The following is an 18,661-nucleotide window of genomic DNA, read 5'->3' as shown; positions in this document are numbered from 1 at the left end:
GCTTCACCAAGCACCTCATCAGGAGCTGTGATCCGCTGTTTCCCTTTGAGACAGTGCCCCCAACCTCCTGGAACATGAAACAACAGGCCAGGCCTCCCGGGTGTGTGTGTGTGTGTGTGTGTGTGTGTGTGTGTGTGTGTGTGTGTGTGTGTGTGTGTGTGTGTGTGTGTGTGTGTGTGTGTGTGTGTGTGTGTGTGTGTGTGTGTGTGTGTGTGTGAGAGAGAGAAAGGGGTGGGGGTTACTGTATAAGACCGATTAAGAGTGTGTGTGCTCAGATAATCCCCCTCCTGCTTGTGAAGTATCAGAGTCCCGTGCGACCGACAGAAATACGTCTTTCACTAACATCTCTCTCTCTCTCTACATCCGTCTTTTGGTCCAAGGGCTTATCATATATTCACTCCACTGTGAATTCACTTCCTGCTATAGGTCCCGAGACTAACAAGAGTTAAGGTAAGCAGAGTTTATTCATCAAATGCTTTGTTTTAGTTCAAGGGGAAATTTGTAGTAGCACTATGGACTACAATACTGTGTGTCAAGTGAGATTTCTGGTAGTCAGGGTGTTAAAAGTGGGAAATATAGTCACATAAATGTATTTGTTGTATGAATTTCCTGTCTGAGAAAGAAGCACTATACATTAGACGAGAACATCTTTAACCTTATATCTAATAACACCTACCTACAATTGCATGACAATTAAATAACAGGCAAGCCTATTAACTAGAAAATTCCATGTGTTTGAGCTAATTAGTACATTATTAGCCGTGTTTATAGCTGGTGCTGACATGCAACCTGTGTCCGGATCATGTTCACAATCTGAGAATGCCCACATTTTCAGACAGGTGTAGACGATTAAAAGAGGCATTGTGAACCGATTTTGATCAGATCTTATGAGTGTAAAGATCAGGACCAATGAGGCATATAAGCAACAGGTAGATATGTTCTATGTGTGCTATGTCTATGCTTCTCATTTGTACGTTTCGCTTTTTAGTATTTTACTTTTGGTTTTGTACACCAGCTTCAAACAACTGAAAATAAAAATGTTGTGGTTATGGAAAATATATTTCACAGCAGTTTAGATGGTACAATGATTCTCTACGCAGTGACTACTTGTTTTGTCACATAAATTGAAATAAGGTGGAACTATTCAAATTTTAGCAACTAGGAAATGGCAGAACGATTTCTGCATATTGCACCTTTAAATTATATTATGTGAGCTAAACATACAAATATATATTTTTTAAATATATAAAAACATTTTCCTTAAAGTATAATTTTTTGAGATGTCTGATATTACTGTCCCCACTACAACAACAAAAATACTTATACATTTTATTGAAATACTGTAAAATTCCATTAATTCCTATGGAGGACTGCGCCTACTGGGGTGTGCCAATACGGTCAACCGGTGGCTTCAAAGCCTCTCAATGACCAATACATAGCATCAGTAATCCAGGGTTTATATATAAGGAACAAAAATATAAATGCAAAATGCAGCAATTTCAAAGATTTTACTTAGTTACAGTTCATATAAGTAAATCAGTCAATTGAAATAAATTCATTAGGCCCAGATCTATGGATTTCACATACATATGGGAATACAGATATGCATCTGTTGGTCACACATACCTTTAAAAAAAAGTAGGTAGGTGCGTGGATCAGAAAACCAGTCATCTGGTGTGACCACCATTTGCCTCATGCAGCGCGACACATCTCCTTCGCAGAGAGTTGATCAGGCTGTTGATTGTGGCCTGTGGTATGTTGTCCCACACTTCAATGGCTGTGCGAAGTTCCTGGATATTGTTGGATAACATGCTGTTGGATAACATAATGTTGTACATGTCAGTACAGAGCACCCCAAACATGATCAACGGGTGACATGTCTGGTGTGTATGCAGGCCATGGAAGAACTGGGGCATTTTCACCTTCCAGGAATTATGTATAGATCCTTGCAACATGGGGCCGGGCATTATAATGCTGAACCATGAAGTGATGCCAGCGGATGAATGGCACGACAATGGGCCTCAGGATCTCGTCGAAGTAGATCTGTGCATTCAAACTGCCATCGATAAAATGCAATTGTATTTGTTGTCTGTCCATAGCTTATGACTGCCCATACCATAACCCCACCGCCACCACTCTGTTCACAATGTTGACATCAGCAAACCACTCGCCCACACGACGCCACATACGTGGTCTGTGGTTGTGAGACCGGTTGGAAGTAACTGCCTAATTGTCTATAACGACGCTTGGGGCGGCTTATGGTAGAGAAATGAACATTGAATTCTCTGGCAAGAGCTCTGGTGGACATTCCTGCAGTCAGCATGTCAATTGCACACTCCCTCAAAACTTGAGACATCTGTGGCATTGTGTTGTGTGACAAAACTGCACATTTCAGAGTGGCCTTTTATTGTCCACAAGGTGTACCTGTTATTGTCCACAAGGTGCAACAAGGTGCACCTGTTAAATGATCATTCTGTGTAATCAGCTTCTTTATATGCCACACCTGTCAGGTGAATGGATTATCTTGGCAAAGGAGAAATGCTCGCCATCACGGATGTAAACAAACGTGTGCACAGAATTTGAGAGAAATAAACTTTTTGTGTGAATGGAACATTTCTGGGATCTTATATTTCAGCTCATGAAATACGGGACCAACACTTTACATGTTGCGTTTATATTTTTGTTCAGTGTACATAATTGGATTTATCTCATGCTGTCTCTCTCTGTCCAATACGCCCCTGAAGCATATGTTTGTAAACACACTCTTAATCTACATGACTTACAAAACAAAACCAACACCAACACAAATTTTGATACGTTGTTATCAAAATCTCCCGCCAAAAAACTAGAAGAAAAAATCAAGCCGACACAGTGCACATACTTTTTTTGAAGTGGTACTGATGGCCAAATTCCTTATATTTCGATTAATTATGCGTATAACAAACAATTCCTTATGTATTTTCATTGTACAAATGTATAACCTGACCTCCTCAGTTTTAATGGACATGGCAACCCTGAAGAGTTTGACATGAATTGGAAGTAAGCAACTTTGGTTGTGATTGATCCATGAAGTAGTGCACTATGTAGGGAATATGGTGCCATTTGGAACACAAACACAATGATAGTGGATGTGAAGGGATATTATGGGCTTTTGCTTGTATAGACACCTGAATAACAGGAGTGTGTGTGTGTGTGTGAGATACAACTATCTCTGTGTTGTTCCCCTTTGGGGATATTTTTTTTATCTGTGATAACAGCCTGTCCGGGGGAGACAGCTTCCAAACGGTTGTCAAAAAAACGCCATTAGCTAGCGAGGTACACAACAGTACCTGTGACCTCCCATGGGTTACATTGATGTGACCGCAACCCAGGCTAAACAGACTATCTAGATATTCACCCAATCTATCCAGCGATATCAAGAAATTACTAACAATCCTCTCTTATACAAAATATAAGATTATAAGATTAGGATTAAAATTAAGATCAAAATTATGCAATGTATTTCAGTACAGTGCCATTTCCATTTAGTTGACCGGCAAAGGACCCTGGGCTCAGCCAGGGGAATATCGCCGTCCCAAGGCGGAGTTGGAGGCAGCGAAGGCAGAGAGGCGCTGGTATGAGGAGGCAGCGCGGCGACGCGGTTGGGAGCCCGAGAGTCAGACCCAAAAATGTCTTGGGGGGGGGCACACGCGGAGTGTGGCAAAGCCGGGTAGGATACCTGAGCCAACTCCCCGTGCTTACCGTGGAGTGAGAGGGCGTCGTACTGGTCAGACACCGTGTTATGCGGTGAAGCGCACGGTGTCCCCAGTACGCGTGCTTAGTCCAGTGCGGGCTATTCCACCTCGCCGCACTGGTAGGGCTAGGTTGGGCATCGAGCCGGATGTCATGAAGCCGGCCCAACGCATCTGGCCTCCAGTGCGTCTCCTCGGGCCGGCATACATGGCACCAGCCTTACAAATGGTGTCCCCGGTTTGCCAGCATAGCCCAGTGCGGGCTATTCCACCTCGCCGCACTGGCAGGGCTACGGGGACCATTCAACCTGGTAAGGTTGGGCAGGCTCGGTGTTCAAGAGCGCGTGTCCTCCTTCACGGTCCGGTTTTTCCGGTGCCACCTCCACGTACCAGCCCTCCGGTGGCAGCTCCCCGCACCAGGCTGTCTCTCCGTCTTCTCTCTCCAGTTGCTCCCACCTGTCCAGCGCTGTCAGAGCTTTCCTCCTCTCCAGCGCAGCCAGTGTCTGAACTGTCTGCCTGCCCAGCACTGTCTGCCTGCCCAGCGCTGTCTGAACTGCCTGCCTGCCCAGCGCTGTCTGAACTGCCTGCCTGCCCAGTGCTGTCTGAGCTGCCTGCCTGCCCAGCGCTGTCGGAACTGTCTGCCTGCCCAGCGCTGTCTGTCTGTCCCGAGCCTTCAAAGCCGCCCGTCTGTACTGAGGCTTCAAAGCCGCCCGTCTGTCCTGAGCCTTCAGAGCCGTCCGCCAGACAGGAGCCGCTAGAGCCGTCCGCCAGACAGGAGCCGCTAGAGCCGTCCGCCAGACAGGAGCCGCTAGAGCCGCTAGAGCCGTCCGCCAGACAGGAGCCGCTAGAGCCGTCCGCCAGACAGGAGCCGCTAGAGCCGTCCGCCAGACAGGATCAGCCAGAGCCGTCCGCCAGACAGGATCAGCCAGAGCCGTCCGCCAGACAGGATCAGCCAGAGCCGTCCGCCAGACAGGCTCAGCCAAAGCCGTCCGCCAGCCAGGATCCGCCAGAGCCGGCCAGCCAGGATCCGCCAGAGCCGGCCAGCCAGGATCCGCCAGAGCCGGCCCGGTGTTTCCCCTCAGCCCGGTGCTGCCCCTCAGTCCGGTGCTGCCCCTCAGTCCGGAGCTGCCCCTCAGCCCGGTGCTGCCCCTTAATCCAGTGGGGTTAATTTGGAGGGTGGCCATTGGGAGGAGGCCAAGGAAGCGGGGTTTGACTATGGTGGGGTGGGGACCACGACCAGCGCCAGAGCCGCCACCGTGGACAGACGCCCACCCAGACCCTCCCCTAGACTTTATGCTGGTGCGCCCGGAGTTCGCACCTTAAGGGGGGGGTTATGTCACGTTCCTGACCTGTTTTTCCTTTTTCTTGTATTTATTTAGTTGGTCAGGGCGTGAGTTGGGGTGGGTTGTCTATGTGTTATTTTCTATGTTGGGATGTTTGTGTTAGGCCGGGTATGATTCTCAATCAGAGACAGCTGTCAATCGTTGTCCCTGATTGAGAATCATACTTAGGTAGCCTGGGTTTCACGTGTGTTTTGTGGGTGTTTGTATCTCGTGTCAGTGTTCGTGCCACACGGGACTGTTTTCGGTTTTGTCACGTTTGTTGTTTTTGTATGTGTAAGTGTTCAGTTCACTTTCCACTCTGCGTGTTGGTCCGATCCATGCTCCTCCTCGTCTGAGGAAGAGAACGACTTCGACAACCGTTACACTTATTCTAAATTGGAAAAAATAGTTTTTTAACCTCATCAATCTACACACAATACATCATAATGACAAAGCAAAAACAGATTTTTAGACATTTTTGCTAATATATAAAAAAAATAAAAAAAACGGAAATATCACATTTATATAAGTATTCAAACTCTTTAGACAGTACTTTGTTGAAGCACCTTTGGCAGCGATTACAGTCTCAAGTCTTCTTGGGTATGACGTTACAAGCTATTTATCTCTGCATATCCTCACAAGCTCTGTCAGGTTGGATGGGGAGCATCGCTGCACAGCTATTTTCAAGTCTCCAGAGATGTTCGATCGGGTTCAAGTCCGGACTCTGGCCACTCAAGGACATTCAAAGACGTGTCCCGAAGCCACTCCTGCGTTGTCTTGGCTGTGTGCTTAGGGTCGTTGATGCTGCCACTACCATGCTTCACCGTACGGATGGTGCCAGGTTTCCTCCAGACATGGCGCTTGGCATTTGCACCTAAGCGTCCAATCTTGGTTTCATCAGACCAGACCATCTTGTTTCTCATGGTCTGAGAGTCCTTTAGGTGCTTTTTGGCAAACTCCATGCAGGCTGTCATGTGCCTTTTACTGAGGAGTGGTTTCCGTCTGGCCACTCTACCATAAAGGCCTGATTGGTGGAGTGCTGCAGAGATGGTTGTCCTTCTGGAAGGTTCTACCATCTCCACAGAGGAACTCTGGAGCTCTGTCAGAGTGACCATCGGGTTCTTGGTCACCTCCCTGACCAAGGCCCATCTCCCCCGATTGCTCAGTTTGGCCAGGTGGACAGCTCTAGGAAGAGTCTTGGTGATTCCAAACTTCTTCCATTTAAGAATGATGGAGGCCACTGTGTTCTTGGGGTCCTTCAATGCTGCAGAAATGCTCTGGTACCCTTCCCCAGATCTGTGCCTCAACACAATCCTTTCTCGGAGCTCTACGGACAATTCCTTTGACCTCATGGCTTGGTTTTAGCTCTGACATGCACTGTCAACTGTGGGACCTTATATAGAAATGTGTGTGCCTTTTCAAATCATGTCCAATCAATTTAATTTACTACAGGTGGACTCCAACAAAGTTGTAGAAACATTTCAAGGATGATCAATGGAAACAGGATGCACCTGAGCACAATTTCAAGTCTTATAGCAAAGAGTCTGAATACTTATTTATATACGGTATTTCTGTTTCCGCTTTGTCATTATGGGGTATCGTGTGTAGATTGATGACATTTCCATAAAAAAAAAAAAAAAATCAGAATAAGGCTGTAACGTAACAAAATGTGAAAAAAGTCAAGGGGTCTGAATACTTCCCAAATGCACTGTATGCCATGTATTGAATTGCGCCATGTTCTCTTCTTACGCTCTGGTTCGTCCCATGCAAGCACAGGGTAAAAGGGGGACAAGGCAACAGCGGTGATGGCCTCGTGGTTCGGTTGGAGCAGCGAGCCGGACTACCGGAGTCCACGGCGGGACCCATCTTACGTTGTCACAGACACCCTGATGCTGGAGCTCAGCTGGCAGCTGAAGGAGGCAGAGAGGACGCAGCGTGAGAGGGACAACGAGTATCGGCGCCTTCAGACAGGCGTGGACTACACCTGGCTGGTCAACACGCCACGCAACACCTACAATGTGTCGGCTGGCGAGAGGCTGGGCCTGGAGGACCTGTGCTCCAAGGTGCATCCGTCCTACTGTGGAACTGTCATACTGAGGTGAAGAACCCTTGTCTTGACCTTATTTGTTTCTTTACTTAACCACATAATCTACACTGGCCGTCTGGTCAAGTTATCTATCCAACCCTTGACCCCCATTGATTCGATGGTGTTCTCATGATAGATTACCCTCTTACTCCCTGAACCAACCCTCTGACCAAGGTTGTGTTCAGTAGGGCATGCAATGGAAAACTAAAGTGAGCATTTCTTATTTAACAACTCTAGGTAGTCCCTTCCCGTTTTAGTCCATTTGATGCCAAAGTAACACTACCCTGCTCAGCACAAAGCAGTTCAAATTGAGAAAGGTGAAGCTATCGATTGGTTGTCTCAGGTGTCTTGCACTAATTGTTAGTTGGTGCTAGTTGATCCATATGTGGAAAGGTGGTACTGACCTAGGTGTTATCCGAGGGCTCAGTCAGGTGATAATTGAATATTAACCACAGGTACTGGAAGTAAGCCCATTGGGGAATGAGAGGTGGTTTCTGGTTAATCAACTCCCACTGGTTTTATACATGTGCAGAGGATCATTATTCCTGGACCATTGTAAAACACATTTGACGTGCAGTATAATGTACAGTAGCTGTTGAGATACAGTTAAGATATTTGATGGTGATTTTCCTTCTGTGGAGAGAAAATTTACCCACATTAATATTGAAAAAGCAGAGAGAGAGTGAGTTGGTGGAGAGAACAGAAAACACTGGAGGCCAATCGGCCAAATCAACAGGAGTAAATGGCCGGTGGGGGCTGGTCTATTTAAAGGCATCCTAAGAACTTATCAGCCTTGTCTTGAGGGGAGTAAGTGGCTTTAGTTGGCAGGCCTTCCTGTCTCTCCCCCTGCCCTGCTGTTCATGCAGACAGAGGGGCCATCATTAGCTATCTACCTGCTATACTGGCTGATGGGCAAGGGACTCGAGAGCACTGATGTCACAAAAGCATGGGGAAAAGCAGAGAAGCTCTTCCGATATACAGGTCTGCCAAAATAAAGGAAACACTTGAGAGAATTAGGGATGCAAAGTATATGGAAGCACATGCTTTCAATACAGGTGTGGTTTTCTGAGTTTATTAAGCAATTAACATCCCATCATGCTTATGGTCATGTATAAAAATGCCCAGTTGACCATTATTTTGGCTTCCATGGCTAGAAGAAGAGATCTCAATGACTTTGAAAGATGGGTCGCAAAGTAGCATAAGGGGTTTAAAGGGTGTGTGTGTGTGTGTTTGTGCGTGTGTCTCAGTCACCAGATCTCAACCCAATTGAACAATTATGGGAGATTCTGGAGCGGTGCCTGAGAAAGTGTTTTCCACCACCATCAACAAAACACCAAATTATGGAATTTCTCATTGAAGAATGGTGTCGCATCCCTCAATAGAGTTCCAGACACTTCTATGCCAAGGAGCATTAAAGCTTTTCTGGCGGCTCGTGGTGGCCTAACGCCCTATTAACACCCTGCTAAAACACTTAATGTTGGTGTTTCCTTTATTTTGGCAGTTACCTATATAATAGGCTTTTTTGGAAGAAATGTTTTTCTAGTGCATTAGTGATAGCACATGTTGTGGTGGTACAGTGAGAATGGTATAAGCTGGTGAGTGGAATAGCCCGCGCTCATCCCCTTCCCAAGCGTTTCAAATGTACGCTCCTTTGACCCCTCCATGAGTAAAAGTGGATGCGCACACAGTTTTTCCCCTGAAACTATAACCAGGCAAAGTGAAACAAAGCTATTGATTATAGCGGGTGGCTAAAGGTCTCTTGGTTTGTACCATTTTAAAATCCACAGATGAAACATCCATCAATCCAGATGCATGTGTATTGGGGCTGGTTGGGAACCATGCTCGCGTGATGAGTACCTGAGCTTGAAGACTTGTGTTGGCTCCTTGTATCAATGCCTAGGCTTTAGCTCAGTGGCCTTAAAAAGTATTGTGGTGTGCAAGATACCCGGATTTGAACCCTGGCCAGCAACATGAAGACCTGCGTTGGCTCCCTGAGTTAATTCCTTGGCTGGAGCTCAAGGGGCTAACCTAACAGTCATGTAGCGCAAAGGAAACTTGTGTTCGAAACCCGACCAGTCACACATAGCTGAGGGTTCAGGGTTTCAAAATTCCTGGATCTTTCAATAAATTCCCTGGTTTCCCCGAAATCAGGAGGGAATAAGCAGGAAATCCGTAATTGTCCATCCAGGATTTCAGGAAAACCAGGGAATATATGGAGAGTTCCAGGAATTTTGCAACCCCAGCTGAGACTGATGTGACTTCTCTCTCTTTCCTTGTTCCCTACCTGACGTCCAGGTTCCGCCAGGTGGTGACTGAGAACGAGCCAGAGATGCAGGAGGTGTCGGCCCTTTTCCGCTCTGTCATCCTCGAGGCCCTGGACCGCCTGAGGGAGGAGCAGGAGGCACAGCGGCTCTCGCGCCAGTGGAACAACAAGCGGGCCATGAGCATGTCTCTCATGAACTTCAAGTCGCGCATCAAAATTAACCCCTTTGGCAGCACAGTGGGCCTGACCTCGACCAGGGGGGAGGGCGAGCTGAAGACGGTGTCGGAAGACGTGGAGAAGGCGCTGGAAGAGAGGGCTGACAGGGCCCAGAGGGTTAGGAGCATGCCTCACTTCAGACACAAAGGGCTTTACACTACCAAGGCCATCTGAGCTGGGGATCCACAAGACAGTGTTGTGGTTCAGTGGGGGATGGAGAGAAGCTAGTGAGATGTAGCCTATAATAATCCTCCCGGAACCTGCCCAGTCTGCTTTGCACAAGAATGGGGAGAAATAGGAGACATCTCTCCCATCCTCTCTTTTGGCAGTATGGGGTGATCCCTATTGAATGCTTTTGACTGGGGAGCTATGCTTAGAATATTTCACAATGAGATTGTCAGACACCTTATTTGCTGTACTGTTTTTGAAATCTTTGTCTTGTAAATTATAGATTTTCAGTGCCTTTTCAACTTAATACTTGGTAACTATTTATACTTAAAACAAATTAACCAATGATACTTACATTAAAAGCAATTAACAAGAAGTTCTGTGACATTTTTAGAACTGTAAAAGGGAAGTGATGCTTTAGACCATTTTATAGCAAAAAAATAAATAAAATAATCACTGACTTCTCTATTACACTATGAAATTGTATCGATCTTCTAATTCTTTACAGTTGGAATACAGCGCATCTTGATTCACGTCTGTGTTGTCAGTCTTCCTTCATTGCTATTGACTTATTTCTGTACAAATATTCTGAAAGCCCATCACTTTCTTATGGCATTTTCTCAAGAGAAAAGCAGAAAATCCACATTTTCTAAGGGGTAAGTATATAGGCACTGTTTTATTGCATAGCAACTAATATCCAGGAGCCTGGGCTATTTGCTGTGTCTAAGAAAATGGACAAATCCTAGATACAGGACAAACTATCTCACAAAAGTTTCACAATGGCAGCAATAATTCACACACAAAGGGAATGGATGTTTTGTACCGGAACATTGCACATCACTACTGTAGAGTATAACAGCAGCAGTTTATTGCTGTTGAGAAAAGAGCTGTTGTATTGAGTGGACTGTCACAAATCAAGTTGCCTTCACAAAGTATAACACTCATCCAAAATACATTTGATTTACATAGTATTACATGGGATGACATCCAGTTACGGGTCTCAGAGTTGTACATTCTATTGACGACTCTGATATATCAAATATAGATGTCTTAAACACCAACCATTAAAGAAATACAATTCCAGGGGATACGGTCGAGAGTTAGCTGCAGGACAGTTTGGTCCGTTCTTTAAAACATAAGATCATCAAACAATGCAATGCCAGACTGGTGTTTTATTTGACAGATTACAATACAATGAAGCTTACACAAATCTCTGTTCATCACATCTGGGTTCAAATTGTATTTGATTTCAAATACTTTGAGCATTTGAGCCTGCCTGGAGTGAAAAATGGACAGAGTTGGCACTTTTCCTTTGTTCCAGGCATGCTTAAAGGGGGAAATCTGCAGTTCGAAACAATAACAAAGCAGACACCCCGCCATTGATTAGGTACATAGCTCAGCTATGGGTCTGGAGGAATTGGATAACTCTTAAACTCATGGACAGCGCTATGAAAACAAGGACTGACCATCCATGACAGCCAAATGATGGTTAAAACTATGTTTTAAGGTTATATAGTGTTTGTTTACATTTAAAACAAGCTTATATTTTGGGCCCTGGTGGGGTACGACAGTTAGGCATCGATAAGTTATATTCTTCGAGAATAAATGAGTATATCATTCATTTAAATCTAAAAATTGATTTAGCAACAGCAGATAGCCCCTTTGATCAATCCCAAAGAAAACAAATACAATTTGAACTCGGGTAGGTTGTTCATCACTAAGATCTTTGCGGATGACAGTAAATTCCACCACAGCAACACTTTCTTGCTTAGCAAACATAGACAAAAAGTCAGCGACTGGCTCCTTCAATATTATAGTAAAAATTACAGTTCTAAAAATCAAAACACAGACTTCGGTTACAAAGTCTACAGAAAGGCGCCGGCAACCAGGTGACAGCACATTTTTTCTACAAGAGATACAAGTCAAATTCCGAGACATGGCTTTTACTGACATTTTCAAACAACCTGGGCCATATCCCCAATCTCTTCCTGTGATAATAAACCAAAAAATGTATTTTATTTCAGAGCTTTATCACATGGGTTCTTTCCCTGAGTTCTGTTCTGGAAAAAAGTGGAAGATTCTGGAACGCAACTAACGGTGACGGTCCATGCATTACAACGTGGAGTTGAGGAATTCAAGCAGTTCTGCGCGATTCTTGTCTCTCTGTTGAAAAAATAAACACACACACACAAAAGTCAAAAGTGGACACCTACTCATTCAAAGGTTTTTCTTTATTTTTACTATTTTCTACATTGTAGAATAATAGGGAAGACATCAAAACTATGAAATAACACATACGGAATCATGTAGTAACCAAAAGAAGTGTTAATAAATCAAAATAGATTTGAGATTTTCCAAAGTAGCCACCATTTTCCTTGACAGCTTTGCACACTCTTGGCATTCTCTCAACCAGCTCCATGAGGTAGTCACCTGGAATGCATTTTAATTAACAATTGTGCCTTGTTAAAAGTTAATTTGTGGAATTGCTTTCCTTCTTAATGCATTTGAGCCAATCAGCTGTGTTGTGACATGGTAGGGGTGTTATACAGAAGATAGCACTATTTGGTAAAAGACCAAGTCCATATTATGGCAAGAACAGCTCAAATAAGCAAAGAGAAATGACAATCCATCCTTACTTTAAGACATGAAGGTCAGTCAATCAGGAAAATATCAAGAGCTTTGAAAGTTTCTTGAAGTGCAGTCGCAAAAACCATCAAGCACTGATGAAACTGGCTCTCACGGGGACTGCCACAGGAAAGGAAGACCCAGAGTTACCTTCTCTGCAGAGGATAAGTTCATTAGAGTTACCAGCCTCAGAAATTAGATCCAAATAAATGCTTCAGAGTTCAAGTAACAGACATCTCAACATCAACTGTTTAGAGGAGGCTGCGTGAAATCAGGTCTTCATAGTCGAATTTCTGCAAAGAAACCACTACTAAAGGACACCAAGAAGAAAAGAGACTTGCTTGGGCCAAGAAACACAAGCAATGGACATTAGACCGGTGGAAATCTGTTCTTTGGTTTGATGAGTCCAAATTTGACATTTTTGGTTCCAACTGCCATGTCTTTGTGAGACGCAGAGTAGGTGAACGGATGATCTCCGCATGTGTGGTTCCCACCGTCAAGCATGGAGGAGGTGGTGTGATGGTGCTTTGCTGGTGACACTGTCTGTGATGTAATTTAGAATTCAAGGTTAACCAGCATGACTACCACAGCATTCTGCAGCGATACGCCATTCCATTTGGTTTGCGCTTAGTGGAACTATTGTTTCTTTTTATCACAACAATGACCCAACACACCTCTAGGCTGTGTAAGGGCTATTTCACCAAGAAGGAGAGTGATGGAGTGCTGCATCAGATGACCTGGCCTTCACAATCAACCAACCTCCACCCAATTCAGATGGTTTGGGATGAATAGGACCGCAGAGTGAAGGAAAAGCAGCCAACAAGTGCTCAGCATATGTTGGAACTCCTTCAAGACAGTTGGAAAAGCATTCAAGGTGAAGCTGGTTGAGAGAATGCCAAGAGTGTGCAAAGTTGACATCAAGGCAAAGGGTGGCTACTTTGAAAAATCTAAAATGTATTTATTTGTTTTACACTTTTCTGCTTGCTACATGATTCCATGTGTTATTTCATAGTTTTGATGTCTTCACTATTATTCTACAATGTAGAAAATTGTAAAAATAAAGAACCCTTGAATGCGTAGGTGTCCAAACTTTTGACTGGTATTGTATGCATGTATGTATGCATGCATACATACCACACACACACACGTTTAGCAGACTCTAGCATCAAGAGCGAGTCGACTTAGTTGATTTCACTGATTCTAAGGTCGGTAAACAACCTTCACATACCACAATCATTGCCAGTAAAAACCATCATGGCATACTCACCAGCTTGTCTTTCTTTGACTTCTTCAATTTCATTTTTATCTTCTTTCCTGAAATCATGCTGAACTTGCTTTTTCTCTTTCTCTCTTTTAAATACTGAAAGACAATTCATTTCAAAATGACAGCTTTCAGACAGCTTCAAACTACAGGTATGTCTGTAGCGCACTTCCTTTAGGATAAATAGCCTCAAATGTTTTCTACCTTGGATATCTGAATAGGTCCAGGGCTTTCCTCCTCCGTCTTCATTTTCTTGTCCTTCTTCCGTTTAAGCTTTTTCTCCCTTTTCCCTTTCTATTAAAACAGAGTGAAAACAGAGCATATTTGAAATATCTTAAAATTACCATTTGATATCTAACACGGTACAGACTACACCAACAAAATAAGTAGCTACTGAAAACTAATGAATATTTACCTTTTTGAGTTGTTTTTCCTTTTTCCTTTTCTTAGAATTCTTTCTGGACTTGCTGTGGGAATCTAGAAAGGAGATTGCAAAATCTAACTGAGACACTGTTCATCAGGCTTTAACTGCTATTTGTATATTTATATAAATAAAATAGACAATATTTCAGATACATTTGCGTCTTAACAACTACGGTACATGTACTGGCACACTCACCACTGCTGCTCGAACTACTCCTACTGCCAGACGAGGAGCGGGATGAGGATGATGAAGAGGATCCCGATGACGAGGATGAGCTGGATGAGGAAGAAGATGACGATCTACTGCGGCTTTTCCTTTTAATTTTTTCTTTCCCTTCAATAGAAAAATACAGAAGCACAGTGTGTGTTATCCATGACTTCAAGGTAGGCATACACAGGTAATTTCAGCTGATAAGTGAGCACCACTGACGATTAAATTACCTGTACTTGTTGTTCTTCTGTCATCTCTTCCTATGGCAGTCTCAGTACTTCTTCGGGCATCTCTTCTTGTGGCAGTCTCAGTACTTCTTCGGTCATATCTTCTTCTGGCAGTCTCAGTACTTCTTCGGTCATCTCTTCTTCTGGCAGTCTCTGTACATCTTTTGTCATCTCTTCTAATGTCATCTCTTCTTGTGGAGGACTCAGTACTTCTTCTATCATCTCTTCTTGTGCTGGACTGACTTCTCACTTTGTCTACGTTGGCAGACTAACAAAAAAGAAAGTAAAGGAGAACGCCTTGTAAGTCAGTTTGCATTGTGAGGCCAAACCTCGATCATAAGCTCGTCTGAGTTTACAAACCGAGACAGAGCAGATCAGTAGGCTAAATTAGTTAGCCTAGCCGTTCATGCAGATTGGAGTTAGGATAAAGTTGGCGATAACTCTCTCCGGTTGTCAACCATCAGATCGACACTGGTGAATTTCGGCAAGGTGGCTTACTAATTGCACTGACAAGTTAGCTAGCTAGCTAACGTTAGCGCTCATATGTAATAGCAAGTTGCATATAACGTTAACGGAAGTGAAGAAGGCTAGCACGGTAGCTCGCTAGGTACTTACCATGGTGGCTGTTGTCTCGACGAAAAAAGAGGTGAATGCAATAAAAGTTGTTGATTCTCAAAGCTATATTCTCTATACTACTATTCAGCAATTAATAGCAATGCTTCATCGACGGTAGTTATTTGTAAATGTAACGTTATGGCTGTAAGAGTTGGCTAGTTTGCTGACAACACCATGGAGCCATTTTACATCCCACAATGCACCGTTAATTTATTAAAGGAACACCACAATATTTTTAAACCTCGTTGCGGACACGTTATTTTTGCTTTTGATGGCTTGGTAGCAAGGTAATAATTCAAACAGAAAGAGAGAAAATACCTGTCTCTGATAGGATACACGAGTTCTGAATACACAAAATAATTATGTGACATATTTTATGCTCTTCATACAGAATAAACCTGACCTCTCATAGTTTATTTAAAATTTCTCAATTAAAAATAAGAAACTCATAATAAAACATGGAATTTGGGAGCGCGTTCCATAGCTAGGCGAGGAGACGCAACAACCAATGATTGCGTGCCAAATCATCGGACGTGTCATCCACTGACAAATTGCGGTCTATGTGGTCAAAGGATGAAGAATCATTATGCCTTGTTCAAATCAACTGAGAACTCGGAAATGTCATATTTGCGACTTCAGTGTTGCAACTGAAGTGGAAGTCGGAAATGCCCGAGTTCCCAGTTCCGAGTTCTCAGTTGTTTTGAACAATGCATTAGTTCACGACAACTGGAAACGATGAAAAAAACGAGCTCCGACTGGGAAAATTCGTTTTGAATGGTCATCCGACTCTCTGGTATCTTTCTAGAGCTCTGATTGTCTTGAAAGCACAATTAGTGCATGGGTCTTGGCCCTTGAAAATGTACAACACTCCATCACGCCTTCTACGTTCTGATTGTGGAAAGAATGTTGATGGTGATAATGCAATGGAATCATGTCAAAGAACACACACAGTCACTCTTATATTGTATAAAACCATATTCATAAATTACAGTATAAATATTTATACATTAACAAAAATGTAATACATATTCGTTTTCTGTAACAAAAAAGTTTATGTCATATCAAGCATTTAAAAAAAAAATGTATTGCCTGCTGGTGTTCTAAGCATTACATCTAAATCACACATAGGCTACTACATCAGCCAAATGTACTACTTTTATCTAGCTACACTACATGGCCAAAAGTAAGCTGTTATAGCAACAAAGGTGGGACCAACTCCATTTTAATGCCCATGATTTTGGAATGAGATGTTAGACAAGCATCTTTTGAGCCAGGTAGCCAGGTAGCCAGTTTCATCTTTACCTGCTACAATGGTCTATGTACAGGAACTATTGTTGACTATTTTCCTCCTGCATTTTCAGGTATCACTTTAGCTTTATTCAACAAAACGGTTGCGATATAGCCTGAGTGTACAAAACATTATAAATACCTGCTCTTTCCATGACATAGACTGACCAGGTGAATGCTATGATCCCTTATTGATGTAACTTGTTAAATCCACTTCAAATCAGTGTAGATGAAGGGGAGGAGACAGGTTAAAGAAGGATTTTGTTTCATCCTTGAGGCAATTGAGACATGGATTGTGTATGTGTGCCATTCAGAGGGTGAAAAGGCAAGACAAAATATTTAAGTGCCTTTGAACGGGGTATGGTAGTAGGTGCCAGGCGCACTGGTTTGTGTTGAGAATTGCAACGCTGCTGGGTTTTTCACACTCAACAGTCTCCCATGTGTATCAAGAATGGTCCACCACCTAAAGGACACCCAGCCAACTTGACACAACTGTGGGAAATTTTAATGCTACAGCATACAATGACATTCTAGACGATTCTGTGCTTCCAACTTTGTGGCAACATTTTGGTGAAGGCACATTCCTGTTTCAGCATGACAATAACCCCGTGCACAAAGCGAGGTACATACAGAAGTGGTTGGTCGAGATTGGTGTGGAAGAACTTAACTGGCCTGCACAGAGCCCTGACCTCAACCCCATTGAACACCTTTGGTGTCAAGCATTGGAGTCAACATGGACCAGCATCCCTGTGGAACGCTTTCGACACCTTGTAGAGTCCATGACCCAACAAATTGAGGCTATTCTGAGGGAAAGGGGGGGGGTGCAACTCAATATGATGAAAGTGTTCTTAATGTTTTGTACACTCAGTGTATAATGACATACTTGTAATCTGAATCACTAAGTACCAATTGTTAGTCCTAGGTGCAGGGATTTAGAGAAACTGACTATATCCATTATGTAACTAGCATTAAGAGGTTACAATAAGAAGTGAAAGAAATAAAGAAAGCTTATGTATCCTAAATCTCTCAGTGGCTTTCTTTCTCATGCCCCATTTATTCTGAATCCATGTGACATGTATACTATCCGGTTTTTAATTGGACATGTCAGATTTCAATTGACTTTCTGTATTTGAAAAAACTTAGACGGTGAAATGAAAATCAAAGACACTCAACTCCACTTTAGCAGTGAGGATACTGGGGTAGAAGAAGGGGAACCTTAGAGTATTTGGATGCACACAGGGAGTAGCTTAATGCAGAACCCATTTTGGCCCAGCTCCATTCCCCGTGAGACCTGTGCCCGTGTTTATCAAGCGTCTCAGGAGTGCTGATCTAGAAAGGTAAAACTGATCCAAGATCAGCACCCCCACTCTGAGACGCTTGATAAATCCCGGCCCTTAGCTACTGCCTAAACATTGCCACCTGGTCTGGTATCAGATTCTCTCCAGTAGGAGTAGGGAGCTCCAGTCACGCGGCCTAGCTCTGCAGCAGGCTAAAGTAGCAGTTGATTTGATTCATTAAACAAGGCCTAGCACACAATATCGGCTATGTCAGTTGGATGGCGACATAAAAAGACGCGTTGAGAAAAACATACAATGTATAGCCCTAACTAATGAGGCAAAACAGATGTCTGTTAACATTTCGATAGCGTCACAAAACATGTGAGACAATTGGTGATATTGTCAGCTTGATATACTGTTTCTACTATTTCTATACACTTTATAATGGCTCAGAACGGTGGTCATCAAATTCAGTGTAAAAAACGAATCCCTGAAAGTATCTTTCCTCCGATTGTGTGAAAGAACAGTTAATGTGTCAATGCAACTTATTCAGGATCATTTATATCAAAATGCTGCTTCATTTAAATACATTTTCAGACTAACACATCCAAAGCACTGCAAGCATGTTGTTTGAAATGAGTTTCTGTAAACATGATTCGTTTAAGATAAGAAAATCTTTACAATATTATTTCAATTGCATTGTAACACACCCACCTCTTACACTTTAGTTGAAATTATAATGAGCTATGACATGTTTCCCAAATGCTCTTCAGTGGACCTACTCTATTCAATTGAAGATTAAAATATTTAGTACAAATCTATGGACAATCAGGACCTAGTTTGGTTACACAGAAAAGTGCAACATAGGCTAACATTTCCCTGCTGATCGAGTTGATTTAGAGATGTCTTAATAAGGTAGCATGAATCACGATATGATCTCAATTTGTCT

General features: G+C 43.3%; 2 protein-coding genes across 4 annotated transcripts; one reads left to right on the top strand and one right to left on the bottom strand.

The window, feature by feature from the left end:
• The first annotated feature begins 317 nt into the window (after positions 1 to 317).
• Positions 318 to 10,247, top strand: LOC120040931 (protein RD3-like). Of its 2 annotated transcripts, none has more exons than XM_038985914.1 (3): positions 318 to 450; positions 6,830 to 7,151; positions 9,435 to 10,247. In XM_038985914.1, exons 2-3 carry the CDS (start codon positions 6,859 to 6,861, stop codon positions 9,790 to 9,792), a joined length of 651 nt encoding a protein of 216 aa, XP_038841842.1. In that variant the 5' UTR covers positions 318 to 450; positions 6,830 to 6,858; the 3' UTR covers positions 9,793 to 10,247. The 2 variants fall into 2 exon arrangements, with proteins under 2 accessions (XP_038841842.1, XP_038841843.1); XM_038985915.1 differs by having other exon boundaries at positions 6,825 to 7,151.
• A 350-nt stretch (positions 10,248 to 10,597) lies between these two features.
• On the bottom strand, positions 10,598 to 15,369 carry LOC120040933 (corepressor interacting with RBPJ 1-like). Of its 2 annotated transcripts, XM_038985917.1 has the most exons (7): positions 15,149 to 15,369; positions 14,537 to 14,801; positions 14,292 to 14,429; positions 14,088 to 14,149; positions 13,877 to 13,966; positions 13,679 to 13,771; positions 10,598 to 11,949 (listed from the first exon to the last, which is right to left on the bottom strand). In XM_038985917.1, exons 1-7 carry the CDS (start codon positions 15,149 to 15,151, stop codon positions 11,899 to 11,901), a joined length of 702 nt encoding a protein of 233 aa, XP_038841845.1. In that variant the 5' UTR covers positions 15,152 to 15,369; the 3' UTR covers positions 10,598 to 11,898. The 2 variants fall into 2 exon arrangements, with proteins under 2 accessions (XP_038841845.1, XP_038841846.1); XM_038985918.1 differs by lacking the exon at positions 13,679 to 13,771.
• Positions 15,370 to 18,661: the final 3,292 nt, after the last annotated feature.

The sequence above is a fragment of the Salvelinus namaycush genome, unplaced genomic scaffold (genome assembly GCF_016432855.1).
Source record: "Salvelinus namaycush isolate Seneca unplaced genomic scaffold, SaNama_1.0 Scaffold393, whole genome shotgun sequence".
NCBI classification, from domain to species: domain Eukaryota; kingdom Metazoa; phylum Chordata; class Actinopteri; order Salmoniformes; family Salmonidae; genus Salvelinus; species Salvelinus namaycush.
Note: the sequence above shows the minus strand (reverse complement) of the source record. Positions and strands in the feature narration are given on the sequence as shown.